The sequence below is a fragment of the Ylistrum balloti genome, unplaced genomic scaffold (assembly GCF_031769215.1).
Source record: "Ylistrum balloti isolate Yb309-2 unplaced genomic scaffold, AGI_CSIRO_Ybal_v1 Utg370344, whole genome shotgun sequence".
Lineage (NCBI taxonomy): Eukaryota > Metazoa > Mollusca > Bivalvia > Pectinida > Pectinidae > Ylistrum > Ylistrum balloti.
In genome coordinates, this window is record NW_026782247.1 from 1,377,420 (window position 1) to 1,398,605 (window position 21,186).

Sequence of the window (21,186 nt, forward strand, 5' to 3'; positions counted from 1 at the left end):
AATTCTACTCTCAGGGATACGTCTACCATAACTGATCGAAGAAGCTGATTGATAAAGTTATGCTGTATGATAAAACATTTTGGCAGTCATTCCTTTGTAAATAAATCTAATGGAAGCAATTCAAATTTAACATGGCAGAATTTTAAGTTTGTTTGTTTTAATTGGGGTAACCCGTCGTTATAATGACTAAAATATTTACATATAGATATAATACAGACATTTAATATGTATTCTTTTCTTGTTGTTACGATTTGTCTCAAACCTAATTGGCATTAGCTCCCTTCATTCACTGAGTTGAATGACTCATATGACAACGGCAACGAACCCCTTAAGTGTGTTTGAGAAACATCGACTACAAGGTGAAGATAATGCCCTTAACAAAGTTGGCCTTCTATCGTCAATGAACGAACACAGACGAAAGTTAAATAAGATAATGATGTGTAGATAATACAATGACGTTCGAGTGTAAGGTTAAAGAAAAATACAATCAATATATTTGAGGCTGGAACTGTTGGCATTATAAAAATAATCTATACATGTATATATGGAACAGTTGATGCAGTCTGATAATACATAAGGACTGCTGTAAAGTGATAATAATTAACGTTATATTCCAAATATCGATATCAATCGAACATCGATGATAAAATCTGACATATTGTTAACTAACCAGAGTTTAACGACACTAAAACATAAAACTGTAGAGAGTACTTTCTTTCGTGGCTAAAGCCGAATGCATTATCTCCATGGTAAAATCTTTCGTGTATTTAACAAAAACTTGTTCTGTCATCTGCATCAAAAAGACAAATCTACACAACGACCACATGGTGTTATTCTGTAGATGGAATGTCCCTATCTATACTGCATACTCAACACTTGTGATTAGATCCTAAAGCTTGGTTTGTTGACGCTGCTGATAGAGTCGATATGGGAGAGACGGATGTATACGTCTGTCCCTATACCCTGCATGGTCTCCAGAGTTATACATCCTCCGAGGAACTCAGCGTAAGCTCTAGCTGTAGGCAATCCGAAACCATACCTGTGACAAAATATAGAAAGCATCGAAAACGTATAGGAAATCTAACTATATGAGATATAGCTTGCATTAGAATTTTTAGTTTCGAATAAATCCGCCCCACTGCTTGTCCTACAAATGAATCCCAAGCCATTTACTACCGACTGTATTTAAGAGTAACACCAACGTTGTACGGATTAACCATGGAATTGATAAGGGCATGTCCACGGCAACTGTATGTGAAATTTCATGAAAATATGCCACTAGACACAATCATTTAATTGATAACAAAAATCAGAAAGAAATACCAACATGGTAACATAATCATAATTCAAACTCAAAATTCCATGAAACGAGGGCAAAATATGAACATAAGAAAGATTTACACGGAGACTCCCGAAGAAGTACACCATATCTCATAACATTCTATCTTGAATAAGTGATTTTACTATCTAACCTTCGTATTTATTCCGCGATATCCCCCATTTCCAAATGACAGACGGCGACAATACATGTAATTCATATTAAAGTAATAATTTAATTAATAAAGACCAACCTACTTTGAAACTTAATCAACACAAGTCCAAGATAAACGCAGCTGTGCTGATTCATTGAAATATTAGATAAAAAACAGCAGCAGGGGTTTAAGACATGTAATAAAAAAAGAATAGACAAAAATAAACAATTGCTTTTTAAACGAATACTTCAATAATAAAGCATATGGTGAGTGTCACCGTTCAAGCGAAAGACCCGTACCCCTCTGGAACATCTGGGCTCTTTATCGTAGATTATGTTCACATTTCGGTAATTTCTTTTGTTGCTTAGAACTTCATTTAAACACTTACCCCTCTAGAACTTTATATAAACACTTACTCCCTAGAACGTTATATAAACACTTACTCCCTAGAACGTTATATAAACACTTACCCCTCTAGAACTTTATATAAACACTTACCCCTCTAGAACTTTATATAAACACTTACTCCCTAGAACGTTATATAAACACTTACTCCCTAGAACTTTATATAAACACTTACCCCTCTAGAACTTTATATAAACACTTACCCCTCTAGAACTTTATATAAACACTTACCCCTCTAGAACTTTATATAAACACTTACCCCCCTCTAGAACGTTATATAAACACTTACTCCCTAGAACTTTATATAAACACTTACTCCCTAGAACTTTATATAAACACTTACTCCCTAGAACGTTATATAAACACTTACCCCTCTAGAACTTTATATAAACACTTACTCCCTAGAACGTTATATAAACACTTACTCCCTAGAACTTTATATAAACACTTACCCCTCTAGAACGTTATATAAACACTTACTCCCTAGAACTTTATATAAACACTTACCCCTCTAGAACGTTATATAAACACTTACCCCTCTAGAACGTTATATAAACACTTACTCCCTAGAACTTTATATACACTTACTCCCTAGAACGTTATATAAACACTTACCCCTCTAGAACTTTATATAAACACTTACCCCTCTAGAACTTTATATAAACACTTACCCCTCTAGAACGTTATATAAACACTTACCCCTCTAGAACGTTATATAAACACTTACTCCCTAGAACGTTATATAAACACTTACTCCCTAGAACTTTATATAAACACTTACCCCTCTAGAACTTTATATAAACACTTACTCCCTAGAACTTTATATAAACACTTACTCCCTAGAACTTCATATAAACACTTACCCCTCTAGAACTTTATATAAACACTTACCACCGAGAACTTTATTTAAACACCTACCCATGCATACGACTTGCAGATTCTCCTCCTCTTCCAGCTGGACTAATCACTTCCCCGAAAATGCCACCAGTTTGCTCCTGATCATCCGTTAGAGAATCAGCAGTTGTATAATTATATCGCCATACCTTGTCAACGATATCGTGTGGAATACCGCCACCCCTGTCAGATATCCTGTATTAACAAACGGAAAACATTCAATGTTATAACGTTTAAAGTTACGTATGTACCAACACTACCACAGAGGTTGTGAAGTATGCTTATGTATGTCTAGTTGTGGTCATAGTGTCATACTAATCCGACAATATTTGATCGTTGGCCGATGGGGTGACTGCTTTTAATTTTGATCGGAAGCGGTCAATACTTAGAAGTCAGTTGCACTCCGTCTTTCGAGAAAAGCCGAAACCTCTGAGAGGAAAGTATGTGTAAGCTTCTTTCGGATTGACATAATTATCAGGTGAACGGTATCAATATCCTAGTCAGATACATATGTAATAGACGTTAGAAACATCACACTGACCTCAATCTTAACTCAGCAAAAATAATCATATTTTCTGCGATATGCAGCACCAGATTCTAGGTCACAATTTTTTTTATTAATAAACACAAAAGAAATAGTACACTATTTGACAACGATGCAGCGTCTACCCAGATTATCAAATCCAACAAAGACATTGCCATCATGTCAACAGAATCTTCATTCAAAAATTAAATTTGACGATAACAGGGCAAAACATCAACAAAAGAGGACTCCTGAACAAGTGAATAACATAGGGATTACCGATGGACACAAGAAATGCAAAGCTCTGGTATAGGTGAATTATTGGTGCAGATTAGCGTCATAATCAGGAAATTGAATGACGAAGTAGTAAAGTGTAAACGATAAACGCATTAACTATGAATGAAGTCAAGTCAAAAGTGCACGATGCTTTATTCATATATGTGTCCACAATGATATGTACATAAAGACACAAGAGAATGAAACAGTCGCATATAACACAATGTATATAACAACACGGGAAATATCCAATATCTTATTTATTGATGTAGTATAACGTTATATATGTCTCGACAATCTCTAACGTAATATTTAGAACTAACCTTACTATATATGAACAATAGAAAACCATTAGAACCAATACATGGGGATGTCTAACCCAATGGGTCAACACATGTACTGCTATATAATTAATTGGGTATAAAGCAGACATTTGCAGTCAGTATCAAATTTCGTGAATGATATTCGTTTAACATGGACTTGGCACCAAGTGACAGGGCACATTTCTACCCTGGACCCCAACAGAGCCGTAGCAGGTAGATTGATTTTGGCAGAAAATCCAGTTGAATGTACACTGTATAGGAAGGAACGATAAGACGGACTATCCATTCTGAACAGAACCACAGGTAAATACTGCATGACAACATTTGATCTAAATTTCCAAAACATTTCATAAATGTTAAATCATATCAAAGTTATTCTGTAGAAAGTGTAATTGTGAAAGGCATACCGCAACAATTACAAGGATATTATCGTTTACAGCATGATGTATTATATAAAAGTCTAAATCTGTATGGAATCAATGACACTCTAGAAAGTGTATAACTGGCATAAAGAGTTTAAGAAAAGGTTTCATTTCACGAGTATGGTACATTTTATGTAATATATAAGAAAACGTTTTACATTATAACAAGAAGGAACAATCTGTTCTTGTACACCATATCAAATATCCATTCCATTGATAATTAACTACAATTCATGCCACCTGATCTAGTCCTATTGTGGTATCGTACATATATCTTCATTCTTATGAACGCAGTCAGTGATACAAATCCTTCCTTGTCATGTTGATCTTACAAATGGTTGACACGTGTACTGTACTTTACCATCGATCCACGCTAGACGTCATAAGTTTTCCTATGTATTGATCGCTTACCAAAAATCTAGTAACTCGATACACATTTCATACCACTTCATTTCAAAAGAGTTTGGGAAATTTCAAATAAGTGAAATACAATGACCTGTATTCTGGTCGCGAATGCATTTTTTGAAAACGCACGATATCATTAATAGCCTACAGTTATTTAATAGGTAACCATAACGAGTTTCTAACATGTAGTTAGGAATGCCTTATTTTCCATTTATGTGTGGTAGCTAAACGATGATTAAAATGTTCGCTGTACGTGCGATAATAATGTAATGCATCTTTTCGCGTATGTATACAAGAGCAGTCATGCGTAACATGTTGTTTATATGTTACCGTCATGACTGACTGCTATTATGCAATGTATATCAGTGGCAGCTTTCTATATCAAATATATTTAATAGAACTGAACTAGTTCAATAAATTATAATCTTAATCTATAAAACACATGTAAGAATCTCTTTAAAGAAAACATCGCAGAATGGTTTCAATCCAAACTGCACTCTCTGTTCGTACTTGTAATTAATGAAATATTTGACTTACTTGAAATATCTTCACATAATCTACAATTAATCTTAAGTATTGGATTGTTTTAATATACAACAAAAAATGCTATATATGTCATGATTGAAAAACGATCGAACGTTTTGTGTGTTATGTTATCGACTACTCATGCCTTTCAGTACTTCCAATAAGAGACTTAATCAACAGAAATATATTTCCAACTTCAAGAACAGTTGCTCAACAAATAGCCCACGAAAAAGCATTAAGTTAGGTAAAAACATGACATTTCATAAGGGGAATGATACAATCGTATACCATCAACGTCTTATAACCAGCCAGTTATGAAAATGACCATATAAAACTTACACTATTTTTCCTTTCCAAAATACTAAACCTTTATTTTTTTGAACTCTAAATACATCCCAAGATGCAGCTACATTCAACAAATAGATTCAATCATGACAAAGAAGCAACCATATTATCTTCTTAAATAATATTTATCTCTAAAAGCTTACGAGATAAATCGCATCCAGCGATAAGCGTCAGTTGTGGTATCGGTGAAATGTTTCTTTTTATAATTATGATGTTGTCACCATTCCACCCCCCCCCCCCCCCACCCCAGTCCAAACTGAGAGAATTTATTATAAAAAGGATGTAAGGAATACTGGGAAATTATACCACGACGGATAACGAAACGGATGTCAAATAGGCACAATTTTCTTCCGGAACACCTGGTTTTATTCTTCATGTACTTTTCCAGGGGTCTGCGTGTAACTATTTCTTTTGTTCACATTTTGTACTAGTTCCGTAAGTTTAATATGTCGTGGTATACTCTCTCAATATCCCTAACATCGATTTCATAATAAATTATCTTATGGAATTTGAGTTTGGATCATAATCATGTTGCAATATTGATATTTTCGTGATGTTTCTTATGTAGGAATCGATGGGGAATTATGTAAACAAGTACCACGTCTAGTTTACTGTACAGGTACCAGTAAATGTGTGTCCTCGAGCGAACAGATCAGTATTCTATCCCATTACTTGTAACAAGTATGATGTCACGAGAAAGTTGTGTGTATATTTTAGTCTTTGTGAAGTTGGTCTTATCTCTTGATCTCGTTTCGTCTGTTTGGTAAAGCTCATAACCACTCGCATACACTTTTTAAATGTCTCCTTCTATATCGGTACTAATCCCCCGAACACCAACCTTGGTATGTATTGAAAACGTAATACGGGGTATTTAAACCCTTTCATTCTTATTATCCTGTGGTCTGCACGCCTCGGGATCTCGAACAATATCAAAAGACTGATATACAGCGTGCAGTTTGTACTGGTAAGGACAAATAATATAACAGTAATATTAGGCTAGTTTCCAACTGTGTTAAACACAGGACCCTCTGAATACCTATACATAGCCTAATACAGAGTATGAATCTGTTGGAACCTAGACGTCAGCGAGGAAATGTATCTCTTTGGCGGTCGGTAGGTTAGCTGTGTGGATACTACACAAATTGATTACCAATGGAAACCTAGGTATGTACAATGCACCTGTAATTACATTTATATATAAGTAACATTTATGCACAGTGTAAATATTTCATTTGTTCATTACACAACGAGAAAATTTACGTTAAAAATAAGGCCATTCACAACGGAATCAAAAGTATATATGCATTCTTCGTAACTGTAAAAGTACAATAGAATGTTGCTACTGGCGTCCTTTGTATTCATCCAATGCAACAACATACTGAATATGTCGGAACTAGGAACAATGCTATAACTTTGTATTGTTATGTTAAATACCAAAATTAGGAATCGTGAATTTTTCAGAATGAAGATTAAAATAAGTACAATATTTATGGATTGGTTAACATAAAAGATGGTTTTATATGTATCATATGTAAAGAAAAAACGTTAATACTAAAAGCTATGACATAGGTAAAAATGTTATTGACAAAGACACAGTAAATTGAATAACAAATTTAATCACAGACAATTGTGATCACAGGTAACATTTCGCAAAACTAGTAAAAAGATACGCCTTTGTTGGCAATAAAATATTGCATACATTTGTATGGGTTTATTGATAAATATGTACCTACCTAGGAATACCGATAAAGACATGGGGTTCAGTGTTAAGATTAAGTACCTCGTGCAATCCAGTGACATTTCTTTTCGATTTATGATAAAAGACCAAAGTACTCATACTAGTTTTTATAAACAAATATTTTATTTCAATTACCAATGTTTAATTGACACAACACTATTTAATTAGATTTTTTGAAATTTTAATTTGTAAGTTTAGAGTTTTCAAAAGTTATTCTTTATTTTGTTTATAATTTGAATTAAATGTCAGTCATGATTAAAGGTATTTTAAAAACAGGAATTTAAACGTTAAAACACATCAGGTGATTGAAATGATACATCTAGAGTTAAACTCCATTAACATTGCTTTAAGTTAAAATGTCGTTTCCTGTAACATTTGGATACATGCAAGGTTCTCGATTCTTATATATATATATATTTGATATGGATATGGATCGATTTTACGATTGAGTATAAAACCACTCTGAATAACGCAAGGTGGGAGGAGTTTGATCAATATAATGATTAATATCATTATGTACGACAGTCAGTTGTGTGTTCTTATTCTCTCTAAACCTTTACGCCAATTATGAAGCAATTATTAACACAAAGAAATCATATCATTCACATTGCACATTACATGCATTTCCTTTTGCCAAAATAATTGGGTATTAACATAAATCACCAGCGAAATAAATACGTGTCTTCATAATAGATAATCTCATCATTTCAGCGTGTGTGTTCGTGTAGAAACCGTGTTAATACCCAGTACTAGAATGAATAAGTGTGTGTCCCCATAATCAATATAATATAATATATATAAATATCAATAATTTTTTCCCAAACAAATCCTGTTTATCTGTTTGGTATCTCTTACATGTAGATATCGGGTCATACAATACATTTCACACTATAATTTGGCAGTAATACATGCACGTCTTTTGTTACTAAGTTATATTTTAGTTGGTTGATAGTTTGAATTATTCTTTTTAATGTTCGCATGTGTTCTGCATCCTCCAAATGTATAGATAATGCAATGCGAGTATTGCATAGGAACTAAATATAGCACAACTACTGTAATAGGGTTGCTTCTAATAAGTTAATCACATCATTTCCAAATACATTTCCAACAAATCCAACAGTCTTAGACAACACTTTTAGGTATGAAAACCTGTTAATAACGGCAGTACAGATATCTCTTGAAGAATATAACGCGTATAAATTACACATGCTACTTGTCTCCCCCCCCCCAAAAAAAAAAGACTTTAGACAATGATATCTGTTAACTAAACAAATACCGCGATCTAAAAATCATCTTGATATTCACTACTTTATGTTATAACTATTTTCTAACTCACGAACAATTCTTATCGTTATTGGGAATATTCCAAACATCTATGTGAATAAGTGTGTTGTCCATAATGTATGAGTCGTGGTTAAGAAATCATATTACTGCTGATCAAGATGCAGTGTCAGCTGAACAGATTAAAAAACAAATAACCATTCTTAGTGAATTAATACTAAACCCCTACAGATTGTCAGTGGAGAAAAGTCTAAATGAATATTTCTGTGGGTCATTACGCGATAAAAGGGCACCAAGTTTCAATAAATTATTACTTAAACTGAAATTAAACAGACGGACACCTGTTGACGTGACAAACGATTTGAAATATTGTAATAAACTAGGTTAAATTATATTGATGTGTGCTGTACTGAAGAGCACCCCTGAAACGCGATTAATTTTCATTTCACTATCTACGAGTTATCGTTTCTAAAATAATGTATAACCCTGACTTTAGTGTATAGTTATATTTATCGAGCACACGTATACCATCCATACTTTCTTTAATCAAATAAAAATTCACGAAAGAAATGTCCATTGATATGTCAAGCTGATTTTCTCACAAGTCTTTAATGCTACCAAGTTCTATACAAACAGCTCACGTTACATGTAGTACAATAGGTAACACAATATACTTTTTCGTAAAAACATTTAACCATAGTCAAACTGTGGTAGTATACCACATAATATAGCAAATAAGGTTATATTTGTATAAATGTATTTAATGGATGTCATATTTTAATAATTCAACATGTTAACAGAATATTGATTCAAACTCAGGTAAGATTTAACTTGGGTAATATTTACAACCCAACCACTGAAAAAGTACAAGGAGAATAAGATCACATCTTCTGGAAGAGCAAACGTCTTCTGCTTCATTCGCGACACCCACCATGTAAATATTGGTCATTATAAGCAATGTCACGTTCTTTTAGGAGAAAGAAGGGAAACAATATCGGAACCACCAGCGACACTGACACGTCCAACTTAATATCTAACACAGAATACAGAAGTATCTGGTTTATTGATCGGCTTCATGTATCTATACGCTATGCAAGTTTAAAAGACTTTCTGAATAGTTTGGTAATGACTGCCTGCAGCAGGTGTGTGACCCATGTTATTCCGAGTGTTAGTAGGGTTGAGTGTACACTGAACAAGTATTTTGCTTTAAATAATGTAATCAAACATATATATCAATCAAGCCTACATTACAAGGTAGTGTATATATATGTTACCACTTAAACTACAATCACATTCGGGAGATCAATAGAGACACCTGTTATCAGAATATTTCTGAACAGTCAACAGTCAACCCTGTATTTAATGCCAATCAACAGAGGTGTTGTCACCGTGTTCTGTGGTACAGATTCAGTTGACACAATTCCCACTGTAATCATGTTGGTAATGACTAAGACACAAGGTATATCTATATGTGGTTATAGACTGGACAGATCAACTGACTAGATATTGATAACCACTAATGACAGTACATAAATAAATAAGTACAGAATGGGTACATACATACCCAACTATTACCTTTATAGATAGAGTAGCTTACAAACATGGTATTTAAAGGAAGGCGAACACATCCATAGAACGAAACGAATATCTGTTAAAAATCGATATTCAATTATTATCACAAGGCATGGAAGATAGATTCACAACATGGTGTGTACACGTTTGTCATTAACTGATTATGATCTATATGCTTTATACATGCTATCTTGTTAGGCACCCTCCCATGTTTGTGTGAACAGGCCAATACGTGTATATCTTACATAGTGTTACAACCGAATTTACCTTTTCAAGATAAATCGAAATGATTTATGCCTTAAAAAACAATATCTCATCAATATTCATCGCGGGATAAAAAAGAACCTTCGACGTTATATACCTTACAATAATCGATAGTCAAATCTCCCTACATTCAAAATGCCATGAATGCAAAGGTAACATGTGTACAAGTTCAGTGAGGTATTCGTAATTAATCGTGGTTTTGTACCTGAAAACTCGTTACAAGTACAAACGAAACGTGATTCGTCAGATTGCGGTGTAAGGCACATTTCTGTTCAGTGAAACTTGTTCTTGTGGCGTATGGCACGGGTACTCTCGAGGTTGATTTGTACTAATCAATAACCACAAATATTATTCGTTGTTTTTTTTTATAAATTTACGATGTCATCATTGATAACACAAGACAAATATTTTTTTATAATCATTATGTAAGAATAAATCAACATAATAAAGCTACTGGTTCCTATTGTGTGAAGGTAACTGAAGGTGTTGTATGGAATTACATTAGTGACAAAAGTAGTTATACTTTAATTAAACCTATTAGTCTTATACATGATGTCAGTCTTGTCTATGTATATTTATGATAGATCTGATATCGGTGGATGCAGTTGCATAGTCCGAAAAAGAATTACAAATAATGAAAAACGTCTTTCAGAATATGTATGTACGACAATGTCAAACTGTACACAAGTAGTGCAATCTGTACGCGTGGGACATAGCAACATGAATCAAACCTTTCTGGATGTATTAACGTATTACCATGAAACAATGGTATAGGTAGATTAATAATTCTATATATTTCTTTGTTTGTAGATTGGAATCAATATCAGCACCTATTATGTGGTTTGACAAATATTGATGGATCCTATGTCGACAGCCAGTGGCTTTGTCAGTGCTTCATTGTCATGAGTCAATGGTGTAAACAAAGAAAACAGAAGCAATTAAACAAGGAAAGAAGAATACGCTGGAGTGCTCGCCCAATACACAACAACAAACACAAGTTATGTCTTTGATGTGATGTTTGCATTGTGGCTGTGCGTCCTACGTGTATACACTTAAAACACCGAGTGGTGCTATACAGGTATATATAACTCATTGTTGCAAAACAAGCACGGTTTATCAGGTGAAGAAATCTGACACCTAAGAGCTGTGGAATGATTGGCAAGTATTGACCCTAATTATGAAGAGGATACTTAATCTGTCTTCAGGGAATCCTTAGGACCGTCTCAACTACGTGCACAATGTTCCTAATTTGGAGTATTTGGAATACCTACCACAATTCTGTTTGTATTCACGGAGATTTGGAAAACAATCGGTGCCCTTCGTACGATAACAGTTGTAACAAGTGAAAGTGTCATTCTGTCTGTATAATTAGAAAGCTCGTTACAGAGTTACAAATAGCCGAGCTAATCAACAGCCGTGTCATAGATACTAGCAAGTGCCGGGATACTGTATCGTTCCAAGTGACCACTGGGAAATATTAATATAACAGGAATTGTCAGTCGACAAACGTTTTCTTCCATTCAGGGAATTCAATAGAAGATCCAGAGCTAAAACAATATTGGTAATACCGGTGGAATAATAGTGAAATGTGCTTGATAAAAATGCATCAGATGTGAGTTCATTTCAGTACGTCTCTCAAGGAGAATGTAAGCTCCCAGTAAAGTGTCTGAAACTGTAAAATTAGAATTACTGTATTGATTCTAGTGTGGTATTGATGACTAGAACAAAACGGACGATTTTGGGAGTGTGATAACTCACATGAGCTTCAAAATAACAAGCATGCATATTTCCAACACTATGAGTGAAACAAGCAAAGATTCCGGATACCAGGAAAATGGGACGGATGCAGACAGAATCCGGGACAATGGAGACTTCATGAAACTGGACAACGTCAATAATTCGTCTCGAAGATCCGTTCATATAGATGCACCTTCAATACATTTATCGGCCGAGACTACAAACACAAATATATCACTACATATGGACTCGGGTGAAGACGAACATGATGAAATGGATGACAAGTCTAGTGTGTGTAGTGTGGAACTCCCAAGCACTGCTATGAATCTGCCCATAAATCATATTGATAATGACAATAACAGAATCCCTATCATGGATACCTCGCGCCAAATGGCTGTTCCGACACCAGTCAATTTGAACTTGCGAGATATCATAGAACCCCTCGAGGAATGGTCGCGAGTGCAGAGTGGTATCCGGGAACGCAAGTACCCAGTACTGCCTAAAATTGGGAAAATGAAAAAAGAGTCCGGACACGACAAACAAAAATATGATATGGTGAATTACAACCAATTAGATTACACGAGAGAGAAGATGGAGAACGAAGCAGATTTTTTCTCAGACTATCGAATAAACACGAGTCGCGTTAAGGAGACTCCACGTCAAAATCCTCTTCCTCCCATCAGACAAAACTCTTCTATGGGAAGCTTGCATTCCAAAAGGTGATTGTGTTAAGTTTGTATTTCCATGAAGATATGCTAGTGTCATACATCATCTATAGGCTGGCTAGAATCTGGGGTGTATATCGCGCACAACTGTGTTATTCTCAACGAGGGAAAACACTGGATATATTGTCCACAGCTCGACACCAGTATGTTTTAGTTGTATAAAGCATTTACTAACGATTCCAAAAACTGCTGTTGACATTACAGTGGAAATTGAACTCCGATTCGACTTCACTGATATCCATTGATTTCATTCAGGTCTTTATCATAACACAATTTGTAATAATATTTCGGAAATTCATACTTTCTTTCGTTTCCAAGTGGACAAAAAACCCCAATCTGAAGATTTTCTTCAGTTCCCGAGGTCAACAACGTGACTAATGAAATAGTCAACTGTTGGGTTAAATAGTGCATTGTCTTCACGTACCATGTACACATCTTGTAAACCATCTAATATCAGTATGTATACAATGTGGTGTTTAATGTTCGCTTATCACGATCAGTTGCCAATAATTCCATGAAATATTAGAATATCATAAAAATCACCAGATTAAAATACATTAGGATTTTATAATACCATATAAACAAATGATTACAGAAAATAATGATCATGGAAATTTCAAGGCATTCTTTTTACTTTTAATAGTATTTAGAGAGCTTTGTAAATAAGGGTTCAGGAAGAATAACTTAATGTCAGCGGTCGTCGATAGACATGTTTCACACAATTGTAGTTAACATATAATGTAAGTATATTTGCTTTATTTTCCTCCAAAAGATGACGAATGTTGAATAAATGAAAAGCTTAAGACACCATATTCATCGAATTTGTGTAACAATATCTACTAATTATTTTAAAACAAGTCAGGTAAGAGCATTTGTTTGTTACATTCCTTTTTAAAAAGATCCAAATCTAGAATTCGTCCAGGTCCCCACTACTGACGGTGCAGCCATTACTGGATAAACATTTCTCTGTAGTGGGCAGGGATTAACATAGATTAAGCTATTGGCCGGATTTAGATTAGAAATATTAATAATTCATTTCATGTCATATTAAGTATTTGTTACAGGTGAAAGGTTAAATAAACATTCAATACCATTATAACTGATTGTTAAGTTTGTATATTCTTTGCTGGTTATATACAATGGAGAAATGTCAGGTACTGGTGTTATAGTATTAACATAATTACTTCTAATTTTACAGTACTATATAGTAACCTCAATTAACGAAGGCAGATAGTCCACGAATTACAGCACATTAGAAGGGGTTATGCACTCGTTTCCTAGTGTTCAAATGTTTTCAGAGACAATTAAGTGAACACCTTGTTTACACACACAAAACAAAACAAGCGAAATTACATATGTACATTTGTATAAATAATGTGTTACTACCATTACTGTTCAATGATAGACTTGTACTCCCTAAAAAGGATTTAAAATGTTAATAATATGGGGTCAAAATTTCAAGCCGAACAAAAACTTTGATGTTTAAATTAAGGTAAATATAGCATCATTTCAGTATAGTTAATTATTGGTAAAACATTGCGTGAGAGAAGCTGGCAACACATGGACAATTTGAAATGCATAGCACCAATGGCATATAACTGGACACCTGTGATATATCCTTATAATCTAGATATCAGTATGTTGCTTTTATATGCAACATGAGAGATTTTAATACACAAATGTACATAAGAGTTAAAAGTGATGAGGAACTACTGTGGCTGTAGCGTTGGTATTTTAGGATGGACCATCCAGAAAGGATCATCATCATCTCGAGTCCAAGGTTTATCAACGGTTTACATGTTTATGCTAGCGAGGTACAAAAGACTATGGATAACCTACCTATCAAACAATTCTGATGTATGTAAGAACGAAAGTAATCCAGGAGCTACACATTTACATATTCCATATCACAGATGTGAGGACTGGAAAACAAGTTGACACATACACCTTTAGTACAATACTTAATAATTGATATAAAACAATATTACAATTGTAACAGGAAACGTAACACAAAATAAAGTTAACCATGATACTCTAATTGTATGTCTCTGCTCTTAAAATCCACAGCCACACAACTTCTCTACTATATATAAATATACTTAATTAACCTGCATCATATGATGCCAGGAATTTTCAATTTTCTTAGATTTAAAAACATAAGATATTGATAACATGAAACAAGCACAACAATGATATGTCTATAGTTAACAAAAGGAGCATTTTCATGAAACAAAGAAAATGACTATAATATCTTACAAACATACCAAATCAGTTTCTCATCAACATGTAAGGACATAAAACCAGTAGATCTGTATTCTAATACTGTGTCAGGGATCATTCTGTCAGCAGTGATCAGGGCAGTTCAGTGTATTGAAGTGACAGACAATACACATTATGTTTATATAAATATTAGTATATTTATATACCACCTGAAGTGATCAAAGGTGAAGACATGTTGATCTTTAATACTGATGTAAATATTTGTCTTATACTTAAGACATCACTGTTATAGAACAGTAACCAACACCGGTAGACACACCTCTCCAGACAAGTAAATATTGACAAACATCTGAAGATAACCTAAAGAAGTTTCTAAAATATGTAAAATAGATACTAGGGTAAAACGATTTAGTGAAGTAATGAAAGGTTGTTATAAAGTGTTTTTTCACTGATATATCAAGTTGTCAGCAGTTTACTGACATGTAACTGTACAATTCATTCGGGGCTGAACTGTATATGATGATATGGGGACACATTGGTACTTAATTAATGATGAAGTCTTGTGTTTTGTTGACATTAAAGTCTGTGATATGTTGCTTAACTTACTTGATGATGAAGACATTTGTTTTGTTAACGATCACGTTTGTGTTAGGTTGCTGTGATTATCTGATGATGAAGTCTGTGTTGTGTTGATGATGAAGACTGTTTTTGTTGAAGACGAAGACTGTGTTGTGTTGATGATGAAGACTGTTTTTTTTTTACGACGAAGACTGTGTTTTGTTGATGATGAAGACTGTGTTGTGTTGATGATGAAGACTGTGTTGTGTTGATGATGAAGTCTGTGTTGTGTTAATGATGAAGTCTGAATTGTGTTGATGATGAAGTCTGTGTTTTGTTGATAATAACGTCTGTGTTGTGTTGATGATAAAGACTATTTTTTATGATGAAGATTGTGTTTTGTTGATGATGAAGACTGTGTTGTGTTGATGATGAAGTCTATGTTGTGTTGATGATGAAGTGATATGTTGCTTAACTTACTTGATGATGAAGACATTTGTTTTGTTAACGATCACGTTTGTGTTAGGTTGCTGTGATTATCTGATGATGAAGTCTGTGTTGTGTTGATGATGAAGACTGTTTTTGTTGAAGACGAAGACTGTGTTGTGTTGATGATGAAGACTGTTTTTTTTGACGACGAAGACTGTGTTTTGTTGATGATGAAGACTGTGTTGTGTTGATGATGAAGACTGTGTTGTGTTGATGATGAAGTCTGTGTTGTGTTAATGATGAAGTCTGAATTGTGTTGATGATGAAGTCTGTGTTTTGTTGATAATAACGTCTGTGTTGTGTTGATGATAAAGACTATTTTTTATGATGAAGATTGTGTTTTGTTGATGATGAAGACTGTGTTGTGTTGATGATGAAGACTGTTTTTGTTGACGACGAAGACTGTGTTTTGTTGACGGTGAAGACTGTATTGTGTTGATGATGAAGACTGTTTTTGTTGATGACGAAGACTGTGTTGTGTTGATGATGAAGTCTGTATTGGTTGATGATGAAGTCTGTGTTGTGTTGATGATGAAGTCTGTGTTGTGTTGATGATGAAGACTGTTTTTGTTGACGACAAAGACTGTGTTTTGTTGATGATGAAGACTGTTTTTTATGATGAAGACTGTGTTTTGTTGATGATGAAGAAACTGTTGTGTTGATGATGAAGTCTGTATTGGTTGATGATGAAGTCTGTGTTGTGTTGATGATGAAGTCCGTTTTTTAGTTGACGACAATGACTGTGTTTTGATGATGATGAAGACTTTTGTTTTGTTAACGATCACGTCTGTGTTTGGTTGCTGTATTTATCTGATGATGAAGTCGGTGTTGTGTTGATGATGAAGACTGTTTTTGCTGACGACGAAGACTGTGCTGTGTTGATGATGAAGTCTGTTTTTTATGATGAAGACTGTGTTTTGTTGATGGTGAAGACACTGTTGTGTTGATGATGAAGTCTGTATTGGTTGATGATGAAGTCTGTGTTGTGTTGATGAAGTCTGTTTTTGTTGACGACAAAGACTGTGTTTTGTTGATGGTGAAGACACTGTTGTGTTGATGATGAAGTCTGTATTGGTTGATGATGAAGTCTGTGTTGTGTTGATGAAGTCTGTTTTTATTGACGACAAAGACTGTGTTTTGTTGATGATGAAGACTGTGTTTTGTTGATGGTGAAGACACTGTTGTGTTGATGATGAAGTCTGTATTGGTTGATGATGAAGTCTGTGTTGTGTTGATGAAGTCTGTTTTTGTTGACGATTGTGTTTTGTTGATGATGAAGACTGCATTGTGTTGATGATGAAGTCTGTGTTTTGTTGATGGTGAAGACACTGTTGTGTTGATGATGAAGTCTGTATTGGTTGATGATGAAGTCTGTGTTGTGTTGATGAAGTCTGTTTTTGTTGACGACAAAGACTGTGTTTTGTTGATGGTGAAGACACTGTTGTGTTGATGATGAAGTCTGTATTGGTTGATGATGAAGTCTGTGTTGTGTTGATGAAGTCTGTTTTTATTGACGACAAAGACTGTGTTTTGTTGATGATGAAGACTGTGTTTTGTTGATGGTGAAGACACTGTTGTGTTGATGATGAAGTCTGTATTGGTTGATGATGAAGTCTGTGTTGTGTTGATGAAGTCTGTTTTTGTTGACGATTGTGTTTTGTTGATGATGAAGACTGCATTGTGTTGATGATGAAGTCTGTGTTGTGTTGATGATGAAGTCTGTGTTTTGTTGATGACGAAGACTGTGTTTTGTTGATGGTGATGAAGACACTGTTGTGTTAATGATGAAGTCTTTGTTTTGTTGATGATGAAGTCTGTGTTGTGTTGATGATGAAGACTGTATTGGTTAATGATGAAGTCTGTGTTGTGTTGATGATGAAGTCTGTATTGGTTAATGATGAAGTCTGTGTTGTGTTGATGATGAAGTCTGTGTTGTGTTGATGATGAAGTCTGTATTGGTTAATGATGAAGTCTTTGTTTTGTTGATGATGAAGTCTGTGTTGTGTTGATGATGAAGTCTGTATTGGTTAATGATGAAGACTGTGTTTTGTTGATGATGAAGACTGCATTGTGTTGATGATGAAGTCTGTGTTGTGTTGATGATGAAGTCTGTGTTTTGTTGATGACGAAGACTGTGTTTTGTTGATGGTGATGAAGACACTGTTGTGTTGATGATGAAGTCTGTATTGGTTAATGATGAAGTCTGTGTTGTGTTGATGATGAAGTCTGTATTGGTTAATGATGAAGTCTGTGTTGTGTTGATGATGAAGACTGTGTTGTGTTGATGATGAAGACTATGTTGTGTTGATGATGAAGTCTGTGTTGTGTTGATGATGAAGTCTGTGTTGTGTTGATGATGAAGTCTGTATTGGTTAATGATGAAGTCTGTGTTGTGTTGATGATGAAGACTGCATTGTGTTGATGATGAAGTCTGTGTTGTGTTGATGATGAAGTCTGTGTTTTGTTGATGACGAAGACTGTGTTTTGTTGATGGTGATGAAGACACTGTTGTGTTGATGATGAAGTCTGTATTGGTTAATGATGAAGTCTGTGTTGTGTTGATGATGAAGTCTGTATTGGTTAATGATGAAGTCTGTGTTGTGTTGATGATGAAGTCTGTATTGGTTAATGATGAAGTCTGTGTTGTGTTGATGATGAAGTCTGTATTGGTTAATGATGAAGTCTGTGTTGTGTTGATGATGAAGTCTGTATTGGTTAATGATGAAGTCTATGTTGTGTTGATGATGAAGTCTATGTTGTGTTGATGATGAAGTCTGTGTTGTGTTGATGATGAAGTCTGTATTGGTTAATGATGAAGACACTGTTGTGTTGATGATGAAGTCTGTATTGGTTAATGATGAAGACTGTGTTGTGTTGATGATGAAGTCTATGTTGTGTTGATGATGAAGTCTATGTTGTGTTGATGATGAAGTCTTTGTTGTGTTGATGATGAAGTCTGTGTTGTGTTGATGATGAAGTCTGTGTTGTGTTGATGATGAAGTCTGTGTTGTGTTGATGATGAAGTCTGTATTGGTTAATGATGAAGTCTGTGTTGTGTTGATGATGAAGTCTGTTTTTGTTAACGATCCCGTCTGTGTTGGGTTGCTGTATTTATCTGATGATGAAGTTTGTGTTGTGTTGATGATGAAGACTGTGTTTTGTTCATGATGAAGTCTGTGTTGTGTTGATGATGAAGACTGTTTTTGTTGACGACGAAGACTGTGCTGTGTTGATGATGAAGTCTGTGTTTTGTTGATGATGAAGTCTTTGCTGTGTTGATGAAGTCTGTGTTGTGTTGATGATGAAGACTGTTTTTGTTGACGACGAAGACTGTGCTGTGTTGATGATGAAGTCTGTGTTTTGTTGATGATGAAGTCTTTGCTGTGTTGATGATGAAGTCTGTGTTGTGTTGATGATGAAGACTGACTTTTTATGATGAAGACTGTGTTTTGTTGATGATGAAGACTCTGTTGTGTTGATGATAAAGTCTGTGTTGTATTGATGATGAAGTCTGTGTTGTGTTGATGATGAAGTCTGTGTTGTGTTGATGATGAAGACTGTGTTGGTTAATGATGAAGTCTGTGTTGTGTTGATGATGAAGTCTGTATTGTGTTGATGATGAAGTCTGTGTTTTGTTGATGATTAAGTCTGTGTTGTGTTGATGATGAAGACTGACTTTTTATGATGAAGACTGTGTTTTGTTGATGATGAAGACTCTGTTGTGTTGATGATAAAGTCTGTGTTGTATTGATGATGAAGTCTGTGTTGTGTTGATGATGAAGTCTGTGTTTTGTTGATGACGAAGACTGTGTTTTGTTGATGATGAAGACACTGTTGTGTTGATGATGAAGTCTGTGTTGTGTTGATGATGAAGTCTATGTTGTGTTGATGATGAAGACTGTTTTTGTTGATGAAGAAGACTGTGTTTTGTTGATGATGAAGACTGCCTTTTATCTATGGTGAAAACTGTATTTTGTTACTATACTTACTTGATGATGAAGTCTGTTTTTGTTGACGACGAAGACTGTGTTTTTTTGATGATGAAGACACTGTTGTGTTGATGATGAAGTCTGTGTTGTGTTGATGATGAAGACTGTTTTTGTTTACGACGAAGACTGTGTTTTGTTGATGATGATGATGGTGAAAACTGTATTTTGTTACTATACTTACTTGATGATGAAGTCTGTATTATTGTTGGCTAATGTAACAGCGATGTCTGGTATATTACTGTAGTTCCGTAGGTTATTCTCCACATTCGCTCTAAAGAAAAGATAAGTTAATCTTCATATTGACACATATGAACAAATTACAAAATCCTTTATTATTGTTTGGCTTAATTGTTTACATCTTGTTCTATGTGGACACCTGATTTCATGGATATATATAGATTTACTTATATACATTTACTACAGGATATAATGCACTATTTCTGGACATTTACTACAGGATATATTGCATTATTTCAGGACATTTACTACAGGGTACATTGCATTATTTCAGGACATTTACTACAGGGTATACGGCATTATTTCAGGACATTTACTACAGGGAATATTGCACTATTTCAGGACATTTACTACAGGGTATATTTGTACTTGGTCTTCATTTTGAACAGCCAAAAACTTTACAAATCCCTGTTAAAAGTGATACACTGCTGATATATGGACATTGTTGATTAAATGTTTAATGTCTGGGACATCTTATATATAATGTGTTTCTTGTAGTACATTTAAATGAAACAAGCACTTGAAATGCATTGACCATTTCTGAACAAAATATCCATCACTGTACATGACAAATGATTTAAGTAATACAAGTAACGACTTCTAAATAACAAAACTAAATTTTTCACACAAGCTCTGTTCATGACCTAAAACTTTAAGCCAGTTTCTTTTATGATCTAAAAGCTTGAAGTCAAACTCTTTTATCATCCAACTCTCAGACTCAAACTCTGTTCAGGATCTAAAGCTCAGAGTCAAATTTGTTTATGATCAAAAGCATGGAGTCAAACT

The 21,186-nt window shown here is 34.4% G+C and overlaps 2 protein-coding genes across 2 annotated transcripts in view; one reads left to right on the forward strand and one right to left on the reverse strand.

The window, feature by feature from the left end:
* Positions 1-376: 376 nt before the first annotated feature.
* The window catches only part of LOC132553706 (3-methyl-2-oxobutanoate dehydrogenase [lipoamide] kinase, mitochondrial-like), a 34,963-nt gene continuing 14,153 nt past the window's right edge, over positions 377-21,186 (reverse strand). Inside the window, exons 9-11 of the mRNA XM_060217975.1 lie at positions 20,345-20,434; positions 2,796-2,966; positions 377-1,039 (exon numbers count right to left, since the gene is read on the reverse strand). Coding sequence (XP_060073958.1) covers positions 883-1,039; positions 2,796-2,966; positions 20,345-20,434 — 418 coding nt within the window. The 3' untranslated portion in view covers positions 377-882. The remainder of the gene's footprint in view (positions 1,040-2,795; positions 2,967-20,344; positions 20,435-21,186) is intronic.
* LOC132553707 (uncharacterized) lies at positions 12,204-12,905 on the forward strand. The gene has a single exon (XM_060217976.1). The coding sequence runs from the start codon at positions 12,204-12,206 to the stop codon at positions 12,903-12,905; it is 702 nt and encodes a 233-aa protein (XP_060073959.1).

Coding starts and splice junctions, on each gene's coding strand:
- LOC132553707 (XM_060217976.1), top strand. CDS start 12,204: ATGAGCTTCAAAATAACAAGCATGCATATTTCCAACACTATGAGTGAA.